Source organism: Lutjanus erythropterus, chromosome 19 (assembly GCF_056507025.1).
Source record: "Lutjanus erythropterus isolate fLutEry1 chromosome 19, fLutEry1.hap2, whole genome shotgun sequence".
NCBI classification, from domain to species: domain Eukaryota; kingdom Metazoa; phylum Chordata; class Actinopteri; order Lutjaniformes; family Lutjanidae; genus Lutjanus; species Lutjanus erythropterus.
Genome location: NC_139335.1, coordinates 2,959,596 through 2,971,322, shown reverse-complemented (window position 1 = coordinate 2,971,322; position 11,727 = coordinate 2,959,596). Strand labels below are relative to the sequence as shown.

General features: G+C 37.9%; 1 protein-coding gene and 1 long non-coding RNA gene across 3 annotated transcripts; one reads left to right on the top strand and one right to left on the bottom strand.

Annotated features, from left to right (window-relative positions):
• Positions 1-30: 30 nt before the first annotated feature.
• LOC146309036 (uncharacterized) lies at positions 31-5,192 on the bottom strand. The gene is made up of 3 exons (XR_014772418.1): positions 4,124-5,192; positions 896-1,134; positions 31-406 (listed from the first exon to the last, which is right to left on the bottom strand). It is a non-coding gene; the product is annotated as an uncharacterized LOC146309036 (long non-coding RNA).
• Positions 5,193-6,255: 1,063 nt separating this feature from the next.
• On the top strand, positions 6,256-11,332 carry rusf1 (RUS family member 1). 2 transcript variants are annotated; one of them, XM_084745084.1, is made up of 15 exons: positions 6,256-6,405; positions 6,539-6,693; positions 7,519-7,596; positions 7,688-7,802; positions 7,879-7,924; positions 8,407-8,439; positions 8,533-8,638; positions 8,905-9,006; positions 9,512-9,582; positions 9,701-9,885; positions 10,215-10,272; positions 10,369-10,433; positions 10,798-10,929; positions 11,013-11,078; positions 11,177-11,332. In XM_084745084.1, the coding sequence occupies exons 2-15, from the start codon at positions 6,544-6,546 to the stop codon at positions 11,260-11,262; spliced, it is 1,293 nt and encodes a 430-aa protein (XP_084601210.1). In that variant the 5' UTR covers positions 6,256-6,405; positions 6,539-6,543; the 3' UTR covers positions 11,263-11,332. The 2 variants fall into 2 exon arrangements, with proteins under 2 accessions (XP_084601210.1, XP_084601209.1); XM_084745083.1 differs by having other exon boundaries at positions 6,355-6,693.
• The last annotated feature ends 395 nt before the right edge of the window (positions 11,333-11,727 follow it).

Below are 11,727 nucleotides of genomic sequence, written 5' to 3'. Positions count from 1 at the left end.
TCTAGTTTGTTCCATGTGTAAAAATAATAAAAAAAATGGTTCAAAGGAAGTAGAAAAGTGTAAACTGGGACATCGGTCTCTTTATCAGCACAAGAAGTCTTTTGAGCTCTCTGTAACCTCCAGTTTCTTCATGTCCTCATGGTTTTTAGTAGTTGATAAGCACCCTTTTTTTTTCTTTTTGACTGGATGTTTATGGAGAAAAACAGCAGAGAGTCTGAGGAGCCACCCCACTGCTTGTCTCCTGAGGTTTTGATCAGTCTCGCAGAGTAAGAAGATATGAGATCAGTACCATCAGTATGGGAGTTAAAACCAGGATGGCAACCCACGACGCGATGGAGATGATGCCAAATTTCTTTGCCTCTTGTGAAAACTTCTCGGCATCTTCTGTATTTCTTGCATATTTAGCCTGTTGAAGTAAGGAGACAAGTGAGGCAGTATTAAGGGTTAAATCAGAAACAGTTGTTCTTCTATATTTAAAATAATCCGTATCCACATTTTTAATGCATGCACTAAGAGTGAAACATGCTCCATGTGTGCATATGTATATTCTGTGTTGACTTGGTGCAGAAACTTTTCTTATATCTCACAAATTTGCAGTTATTTTATTACTTAAAAGATTAAGACTCATCTGAAAGCTTCAGCTAAACTTTGGAGGTAATTTTTACCCTTAACGAGGACCAAATCACTTTAGGAAGAGATCTCTTTGCACCCATCATTATTAAGAGAATAGTTTGGCTGTTATCGTTTGTGATTAAGCACCACAGAGCAGCACAGCCTGTGGTGGTAAACATGATCATGCTGCATGTAGTTCACTGACACACTTATCATTCTTGTAATTAGGTTTACATCTGTTGAAGTGCGAAGTGAATCTTGTGTGTAGGAGACAATGAAGTACCTTGACTGAATATATCAGAGACTTGATTCCGATGCAGGAGAGCCCACAGATGATGCTGCAGATGGCTAGTCTCCTGTGGTAGTTGAGACTGCACCAGGACGAAGCGGCACGCAGTCTGTGAGTGGTTCTGTTTGCCTGACTGCAAGTGTTATTGCTGTCTGTGTCACCTGTGCCTGGAATAAGACTCAAGCGGACCTCTCCAGCCACCTTGTCTTGTGCCTGAGGTGAGTCAGACATTCCTGCGAAACACAAGAACGTGTAAGAAAGGCTTACCCGAGTAATGTCATAATTACACATAGTAAGTAATGACTAAAACTGAAGAGCAATTTTACGACTTGTCGAGCGGCTGCTTTATGGGTTTAACTTTGTTCACGCTTGATAAAATTGTTTGTTTTCCAAGATAAAGGGACTCATGAAGAACTGGTTTCACCCTTTGTGTAAGGACAAGCCCAGCTTAGGTAAATGTTTAATTGATTTAAATCTGTATACCTCAGGTTTAAGATCATCACCTGTGCGTGGTCTTTTCAGAATACTGCTCAGACACATGGGACAGATGGCCTCAGAATTATTTTATTTCTCACTGACAACAGATTGTATTTGATCTTTTGTTCTATTTATGTCCATTGTAATACAATAACTGAGCAGCACAATGTCAGAGACTCCCCCCATTATTAAACCTGAAGAACACCGCGTAAGACTGCAGGCATTCAGCCAAAAACTGCTGTGAGGTGTGTTTTTTAAGACTTGCACAATAACATTTTTACCTCTACCTGATGCTATTGATTAATTATTTCAGATAATCATGTCAGTTGCAGAGTTTGGGAATTATGGGTTGTCTACCTCCTCTTGAGTATAGCAGGACTAGATGGTACTCAGCTTGTGGCGCACACAGCAAAAAAAAAAAAAAAAGAAAAAAAGCAACAACAAAAAACTGTTTTCCAAAATAATGTCATGGTAACTCAAGATAATCCACAGATTTGTTGTCAGCAGTTTAATGTAGGAATTACCTTCTTTCACACTGAATTGCACCCACCAGCTGTTTCACCGTGGCACCATTAATGTGCTTTACTTGAGTATTTATTTTTCTTACTTTGTACTTTTACTCCCTTTAACATAAATATCTGTTCATTCTACTCATTAAATTTTCAAAACAGGTCTGCTGCTTTATTCTTAATGCATTTGAGGGGAAATATTGATTATTTTTATTTTGCATCATCATGCTCCACCTTCCCAGCATCAGGACCGACTTTGACCTAAATGGATGGGACAGTGACACAGAAAAGACGGTTCCTTGGTGTATCTGTCAGTGCAAATCACGCACAAAAGACGTAACAAGATGAACAACAACATAAAAAGGTAACAAGACATTTAAAAAGACATTAAAGATGGAACAAGACATAATACAAAAAAGAAATGAGATGTAATAAAGACATAAAAGACATTGGACATAACTGACATAACAAGACAAAAAAGACGTGACAAGACTCAAGCAGACATAAAGGGCTGTTTCATTTTGGGTAGCCAAGAGGCAAACTTTCAAATCCACAATGTATATTTGCATAAAAATGAAACGATAGCATTTCGCTGGGCTGAAACTGTTCATGTTACTCGCTACAATATGACATACATGTGATATTGAGATCCTGTCTAGCATAAACTGACATCCAGGCCCGTTTAGTTTGTGAGTAACAAAGTCGGGATGCATTTTGCAAGTTTACTGACACTGTACTTACGTAATGCAGCTTTACAAATGATACTCTTTGAAGGCTCCTGTGTGCCACATACCCTGAGGCGCTTGGCTCGCAGACTTTGAGTTTGACATGTGATCTAGACTAAAAGTAATTAGATGCATTTTTGGTTTTGGAGTGAATTGTCCCTTTAAACCTGACCCACCTGCTTTTTTTTTTTTTTTTTTTGAATGGTAACACATCAGAATCAGTTCAAGTGTAGGTCAGATGCCAACATGGCCTTAAGGGAGTATCAGCAGTGTTTCAAAGTATCTTGGTGAAAATTGCTTTTACTTCCTTTTACTGACTGCTCAGCTGGTTTGTGCTGCTGCTTTGGTTTATACCAAAAGAAGAAGAAGAAGAAGAAGAATGTGTTCTTATGTTGCCCTTATGACTTGTCTTTACCTTGTATTAATAGCTTATAAGGTTGGATGAGTTTGCCTCGAGTGGTTTTACCTGCTGACCTTTTGGCACTGGACAAGACAATCCCAGATTCAAGAATCAAAGGAATAAATGTCCTCTACAAGTCTAAGCACATCCTAAAAATATTCAGACAAGAAGTGAGCATGGGAATGTCGCTGAACGGGGTATTTCCAACTTAAAAACAGAAAGTACCTTTTGAATGTCATAACAATGGGACACAGAGTCATGTGTTCCCTGCTATTGTCAAGTTCCCTGTCACGAAAGCTTGAAAAACTTGTAGGATCACACTTTAAAGATGTCAAAACCTCCTGCTTGGCTGGCAGGTTGTCATGGCGAAGACAGAAACTTTCAAACGCATCTTATCTAATCTCTGTTTTGATCAGAGAGGCACGCCAGCATACTGAACGTGTTTCCCGCTTGAGAAAATGCATCAGCGGAGTGATGGATGTGTTAATAATCGTTTCGTGTTACACACAGACCTGTGAATCATTTGTGGTGAGAAACGTAATATTTGTGGACTGTGTCCTGTAAGTTAGAATGATTAAAGGAGCAGTTCACCCCAACTTTGATATTGTATATGCTCACTTTTTTCTTTAAGAACCACCTGCAAAAAGATTTTGTTTTTGGTTGTGTATAATTATAGAACAGATGCCTTCTTTAAAGGGACACTTCACCCCAAAATTAAAAGTACATATTTGTCCTCTGGCCTGTAGTGCTATTTATCCATCTAGATTGTTTTGGTGTGAGTCGCAGAGTTTTGGAGATATCGACTGGAGAGCAGTGGGAAGGAAATAGTTCTGGTAGAAATTGCTGTAGAGAGAAATTAGTTCCTACAAGAAGCTGCTCAAAACGAAGTCTGTGGATTATCTCTTCAGGCTGATATCTCCAACGCTCACACCGAAATGGTGAACTGTCCCTTTAAGAATGCTTCTGTTCTGTTATTATACACAGTCGAAAACAAAAACAAAAGTGAGTCTATAAAACCTGAACAAAGAAAGTGAAGATGAAAGTAACCACATTTTCACTTTAAACACAGTTAAACAATTTAAGGGTCAGATTCTTATTTTAAAGTACAAACCTGATCAAATTTAAAAGGCAATCCACTCCTCAGTCTGAATACACTCCTTGAAGAGATTTCTCAGTTTGTCCAGAGGGTTTTCTGGAGTGATATTAAAGTCTTGGTGAGATGGTAGGCAGATGTCTTCTTGGCTGTGAAACAAAATCCCAGTTTTTTTCTTTAGATGTGAAGATTTTCCACACGTGTTCACCCAAACACTGCTGCTGTCATTGTCGAAAGAGCCCAAAAGACAACAGCTCCGAGCCTGACCTGTCCCTGTGACAACCCAGAGCCGTATAAGTAGTTGAATGACAGGACTGAGAGCTGGCAGTGAAACCCCGTGTGAAACTTCCACGCCCATTTACAGAGCAGACGCTTCTTCTCCTTCCCTCCCACACACACGTACTTAAACTGAGACCCTTCCCTCATGTGGTTACATTTGTTCTCATCGTCTCTTCCTTGTATTCAAAAGTCCGACTTCCTCTCTCCTTTCTTAGTCATAGTTTCACATTACTACACAGTCAGTGTTACAACCTTTCCCTCATATCTCTCCCATACGACATTCCAGAGGACTTGGGAAAGGTGTGTCAGCACTTGTCTCGCCTTGGGGTGAAACAGCCGCAGATTCCAGTCTGCCTTGTTGCTTTCCAACCTCATCTTGGAAGAGTGACAAGATCTCATGTATTTGCCGGCAGTTTCATTAGCTTTTTGCTCAATCACTGCATCTCATGTCACTTTGAAACACATACTCTTGTCTCTCTGTGTCTCTAGAGGGGCTCAAACAGGCCTTGTCTTACTGTTCACAGGTTTTTCTCGTTTCCTGTTTTCCTTCTGCTCTATGACCCAGAGATAAGAAATATTTACTCCCCGTTGGCGCAGCGAGTGATGACTACCTGGCTGCATTTTTTCAGAGGTGACGCCACCCTCTCTGCACTCTACCAGCCTCATAGGCAGCTGGATCTTTGCTCACGGTGAAAAAGAACATGGGAGGATTATTAGTCATCCATGATGCATTCCTCTGTGTTTTAAAGAAGGAGATCAGTATGATCCACTTTGTTTTCTCTAAACAGACTTTACAATACTTTCTTTACTTAAGAAGAGTCCTAAGTATCTGTACTTTCTTCTTACTTCTTACTTTTACTCTCTACATTTTAAGACAAATATCTGTACTTTCTACTCCTTACATTTTCAAAACAGGCTTGTTACTTTATTTTTAATGCATTTGAGAGAAATTATGATTAATTGATTATTTTTATTTTGCATCATCATGCACCACCTTCCCAGCGTTGAGACTGATTTTGACCTAAATGGATGGAACAATGACACAGAAAAGACGAGTCCTTGGTGTATCCTTCAGTGAATATCACGCACAAGAGACGTAGCAAGATGAAATACAATGCAAAAGAGGTAACAAGACATAAAAGACACAAAGATATAAAAGACATAACAAAACAAAAAGACATAAAAGACAAGATTAAAAAAAAAGACTGATTGTTGAAATACCTTTTTATCAAGAGTTTTTTGCACTGTTGTATAAATTGGTTCTCGTTTGTTCTAGATAAAACTTTTTGAACAAAGAAAGGTTCTCAGAAGATGAATTCTAGATAAAAACCATTGGACTATGAAAGGGTAGAACCCCACCTGCTTGGTTTCCTGGTAGCAGCCAGATGGTGGAAAGGTTCTTGATAGAGCCCCCAGAGACGGTTCTGTGTGGAACTACACCTCAGAAAGGTTCTCTGTATGAGTCCACACATAAAAGTCTTTGAAAAGGTTCTGGGAACCAAAAAGGGTTGTCCTATGGGGGAAAGCCAAAGAACCCTTTATGTTCATAGCTAGCACCTTTATCTCTTAAAGTGTATGCTTTTACTTATATTTTATATTTTTATTTATTTATTTATTTATTTATTTTTTACATTTTTGCTATTTTAATATAATGTTTTTTTCTGTTCATTCTTCCTTTCATTTTCTTTTCTGTGTAAGTTTTGGGGCTTTTATATTGTTATCTTTTTAACCCATTTAATACTTTTATATATTACTGTAATTTGTCTGTAAATATCTGTAGTTTGGTCTGTGTGGCAATTAAGGATCATAGTTTCTTGTGCAATAAACTTTATCATGGAAGTATTATTAGTTTCCAATCATGAACTTTGTTTCTATTAGTGCGCTCCGTCCCTCTGTTGATTGGTTGACGTCGGAGCTCCTCCCTAAACTTTCAATCCACCAATGAGAAGTCCCCAAACTGTGCGGGCGGAAAAAAAACACGGAAGTGCTGCACAAGAAAACACGACAGGACGGAGCGACACGTAAGCTGAGTCCAGTTTCATGGCATACCGAGCTAAAATGGACTACAATTAAAAACATTACAGAGCGTTTGAGACTGTATCATTATTCCGTTTGATTGTTTAAAGTGCACCGCTCCGTTTTCGCTCCTAACAGCCTAAATGGAGAAGGACAGAGGTGCGGTTTTGGCCACAGAGAGATACGGCAGCGCAGAGTCCTGGAGGTATTTTGGAAAAGATGGAGTGATGGAGAGGGGAAGAGATGGAGGTGAAGCTGCATCAAGAGGAAACTCTGTTGTTGGAGTTTTTAAAGTAAGAAAGGATTTACAACCTTTCCGTGTAGCTACATTGACTGTTCACACGCCACTCACATTTTAAAGGGATAGTCCGGATTATTTAAAGCGGGGTTAACAGGGACAGGGTCAGAAGCAAAATATATTTTACCCTCCTGAGTGCACAAGACATTTAATATATTTTCATCACTTTACTTTGCCATCAGACAACCTTTTCTGCCAGAAAACCCACATTATATAAGCCAAATATTGCTCTCTCCAAAACAACCAAACTCCACAGGTGAAATCAGTCATTTTACCTTGCAAAACATGGCTCTTGCTGGTCCAACACTGCGTCAGTCTGTTTGATCATTTGTGTAATTGTGTGACTTTGGTGTTTTAAAAGGATTGGCCGGATTCACTGCAGTTGCACAACAACAGCAACAAACCAACAGATCAAGACAGCTGCATGCCAGCAACTTCTGTATCATGCAGAGTAAAATTGCTGATTTTGTTAATGGAGTTTGGTTGATTTGGAGAGAGTGATAGTTTACTGATATAACAACGGTTTCTTGTGAGAAAAGGTTGTCTGCGGTGGAGCTCCAATGATTCATCAAAAAACTATTAAATTGAATTAGTTTGAGTAATATTTTTAAGGAAAAAAAGTCTTTAATTCCAGCTTCTTAAATGTGAATATTTTCTGGTTTCTGTTCTCCTCAATGACAGTAAACAGAATATTTTTGAGTTGTGGACAAAACAAGTCATCCTGGTGACTCTACTGTATTTAATATACTGATAATTGATAAGTACCGCATACAATCCCTCATCAAATAATCTGAACTGCCCATTTAACATTTTATTTCAGAGTGTCTTTCTGCCTCAAGGCTACCCAGAGAGTGTCAGTAACGATTACCTGCAGTACCAGTTTTGGGATACAGTGCAGGTACAGTAAACAACGCACAAACACTACTGAGACCATTAACATCACCATCAGGTTGAAACTCTCCATCCACACTCCTCTCTCTGCCTCTCAGGCTTTCTCCAGCTCTCTGTCAGGGACTTTGGCCACTCAGGCTTCCCTCAAAGGCGTCGGTGTTGGAAATCAAGAGGCAACAGTGGCTGCAGCCACAGTTACCTGGTTATTAAGAGGTGATCCCTGATAACACACGTCTTAAATTAACTTTAATGTTGAGTGCAGCTTGCAAACTAATGTCCTCCCCTGCAGATGGAACTGGCATGTTGGGAAGAATCCTCTTTGCTTGGCAGAAAGGGTAGGCTCATCTTTCTTAGTTTTTTCAGTCCAGTTAAAGGTTTTAGGAGCTTTAACCCAGTGTATAGATACTCTCATTTTTTCCTTTTGTTGTGATCCTCTTTTACTGGTGCTGTCTGTAATAACGTAAAATTTTTTGGACATTTTATTACTGAAGAAATGACAGACGATGATGAGGAACACCATAAGCTGTATGAACAAGCATTTTTAATAAATCACATATATAGTTTTATATGCTAAATGACTCTGAGCATTAAAAAAATCTTGTGGTTGTCTAATATAAGATTTAGCACTGCACAGTACCAATAGTTGTATATATGTCAGATATTAATATCATGTTTTACCTCCTTTTTTATAATTTCTAATTTATTAATAATTATACTTTGTTATATATAATGTGTTGTTTTATCTGGATCTTGAGTTTGTAATAAAGTTTGACCTGAAGCAACTTGGTGGAAATTCCTCTTTGTCTTCCTCTTCCAGGACTAAACTGGACTCTGAGGCCAAAAAATGGAGGTATGTGTGGTGGACAGGACCTACATTTAAAAAGTCAGTCCAGTTGTTATCATGAAGAACCTGTTTGAGTCCCTTCTTTTAATTTCTTACCAGACTTTTTGCTGATGTTCTGAATGACATTGCCATGTTCATGGAAATATTGGCTCCATACTTCCCTTCTTGCTTCACTCTGATTGTTTGTACTGCGGGGATATTCAAGGTAAACAAAAATGACTTAACTTAATAAATAATTTAAGTTAGCTGTGAAAAATTTAAAACTCAAGGTTTATGCAAATTGCTATTCCTGTAGCTAAATAATCAGTTAGTAACAAAGTTTATTATTTTTATCATGAAACAGTGTGCATTAAAAAAGTCAATAATGATACTACACATTCTACTTAAGTCAGGTTTATTTTTTATTATTTATCCAATTATCAACAAATATGTTGGATAATTTTAGTGCTATCATGTGTTTGTCTTGTCCAGTCCATTGTTGGAGTGGCAGGCGGTGCAACCAGAGCTGCTCTGACTGTTCATCAGGCTCGCAGAGACAACATGGCTGATATCTCAGCCAAAGACGGCAGTCAGGTACTTTTGTAGATTCCTCTTGACCTACGATAAAAATCTTTTCTTTAAAAAAAAACTACTCAAAACGCTGACACTCGCGTGTGCTTTTCTGTTTTAATTATAGCAGAGAAAAGTAGTAAATTATTTATGGTACATGTACATGAATACAGTATTGAGCATATTCTAGATAAAGAAGTACGATCTGCATTTTTCACAGCAGACATTTTGACTTGTCATGGTAGGAAAAGCAGATGTGTTACTAATAAAATGAATGATGACTGATGTCAAATGTACCAGTAAACCCTGACAGTGTGATGCACTAGACCTGAACCCTGAAACTAAAGCAACTTAATGGAATTCAGCCATTACTGATTACTGTGACATTTCTAAATGTCTTCATTAAAAAAAACAGCTGTTTGTACTGCAGGTTTCTGAGTTTAAATTGAAGTTAACTCTTCAGAAAATTAACTCTTCTGCAAAAATCAGATGTCAGATGTCTCATCTTCATGTCTTTTACTTCCCACAGGAGACTTTAGTGAATCTGGCTGGACTGCTGATCAGTTTGATTCTTGTTCCTCTTGTCACTGATAATCCAATGTAAGTACTGTTATATAGAATTTATATAATTTACCAGAAGAATCTGACACAAGGACGTATTTTGCGAGTCTCTTGTGGCTTTTTCTCATTCCCATCTTTCTTTCTTTCTGGCCGACAGTCTGACCCTCAGCCTCTTCTTCTTCTTCACCGTCCTCCACCTCTTTGCCAACTACAAGGCGGTGCGTTCAGTTGTCATGGAAACCTTCAACGAGGCGCGGCTTTCGATTGTGCTGCAGCAGTACCTGAGAGACAAACAGATCCTGAGTCCACTAGAGGCAAATCAGAGAGAGCCGGTTTTCTTGGGTAAGAATCCTGAATTAACATTTTCATAACTATTCTGTGTTCAAAACCTTCAGGGGTGTTGAGACACAGCTGTGACAGGGCCGTAACTAATGATTAATTTAATTATCGGTTATTATGCTGATTATATTCATTAATATTTAGTCAATAAAATGTCAAAATCTGATTAAATAAAATAATTGATTAATCATTTCTTAGAATTTTCAACTCAATCAATTATCAAAATAGCAGACAAAATAACAAATTTTCTTTGGATCAACTGATTGTTTCAGCTCTAAGTTGTAATATTTAAGTTTTGTGCATAAAATTATGGATTCTTTTGTTTTCTCCAGAATTTAGGAAAACTGTGCCAGTCAGACTTGGAGTGAGACTACAGGAGGTTGTACAAAGGTAAATTAATTTACCATGTTGTTTATAGGATGTGAAAATACACACAAAAGAGTTGATCATAGTTTATATATATATATTTTTTTTCTAATTTTGTAGCCCAGAGGAACTTGATTTGGCTTTGAAGAAAAACAACAGGCCTTTCCTGTTAGGAGTACGAAATGGTTTGTCATCTTTCATCATATTCCACAGAGCAACAATGCTGTATGAAGGTTTTCTTTGTTTGAAAAGTGCTTGAATTCAGGATAAAGTGCTTGAAAATGTAATTGCATTACTTTCATAAAAAACTGCTATCTAACTGCATAATTTACTTTTTAGATAAAGAAATAAAATAAGTCAGATGTTGGCTCACCCATGTTTCACGGGATGACAAGTTGTTTATAGGAAAACATCTGAAATAATCATTTTGAGTAGATGTAAATACATATGTCATTTACCACAGCTGTAAGGTGCTGGAAAAATGTGAAAATGCACCTTGAAGATTGTTTTAAAAAGTGCCTGAATTAAACTCAGCTGTTTTCTTCTCAGGCTGCGTTTGTGTTTGTTTGGGACCAGAAGCTTCAGTTCTTGATGAAATCAGAGTGATGTGCCAAGCTGTGTGGCTCAGCAGCATGTTGAGCCCTCAAACTACCAAAGAAGCCCGTTCACAACAGCAGCAGAGTGAGCCTTTACCTCCATTCATTGCTTTACTTAACATCAATAGAGGTTCTTTTACACAATGCGCACTTTTATCTTTTTTAAAGGTCACTGGGAAATGGTGCATGAGAGTCACGAGTTGATGGACACAATGTTCAACCCATTCCTCCAAGGTGAGCAAACACAAAACAGTTTAAACCTACAAATAATCATCTTTAGCTTGTGTATTTTGTTACCAGCAGAAACCTGATTTTGCGGATATAATTTCCAGGTGCGGAAGCTGCAGGATGGGACCTGAAACGAACTCTCCTGGACTGGGATGAGTGGAGGGTCGAGTGGAAAATAAAAAGCAACTGAGCTGTGAGAGTTCTGCAGCCATTTTTCATTGTTTATATCACATTTTGCTAATAAAAGTATTAAAAGTTGATATTTTGAATGTCCCTTCTGTGTATTATTCTTCTTTCAAATCAAATGGTTTTGAGTTAAAAAAAAATTCTATACTTGTTCCAGGATATTTTTATTTTTACAGGTATATAAAATATATATTAAATTCAAATCTAGGGGATCTGAGCAAACTGAACATTATTATTTATTTATTTTTTTTTGCCATTATTCATAAAAGATGTTGCATTTTCATTTGTACATAATGTGTCAGGGGGGCGTTAGCGGGCATTTATATAAAATTAAGAACCCACGAAGAAGAAGAAATAACATCCGGTGGTGAAACTGGTGCGTCAAGTTAGCAAGATTTTGTAAAGCAAAAGCAGGGGAAATGTGCGAAGATAATAAACCGATGCCGCTTAATATTTAGGACAACAGAGC

What these genes read in the sequence shown, in the direction of transcription:
- rusf1 (XM_084745084.1), top strand. Translation starts at nt 6,544, where the DNA reads ATGGAGAAGGACAGAGGTGCGGTTTTGGCCACAGAGAGATACGGCAGC. An exon ending in TCTGAGGCCAAAAAATGGAG is followed by an intron (nt 8,440 to 8,532) that starts GTATGTGTGGTG and finishes ATTTCTTACCAG; the next exon opens with ACTTTTTGCTGATGTTCTGA. An exon ending in CTTGTCACTGATAATCCAAT is followed by an intron (nt 9,583 to 9,700) that starts GTAAGTACTGTT and finishes TCTGGCCGACAG; the next exon opens with TCTGACCCTCAGCCTCTTCT.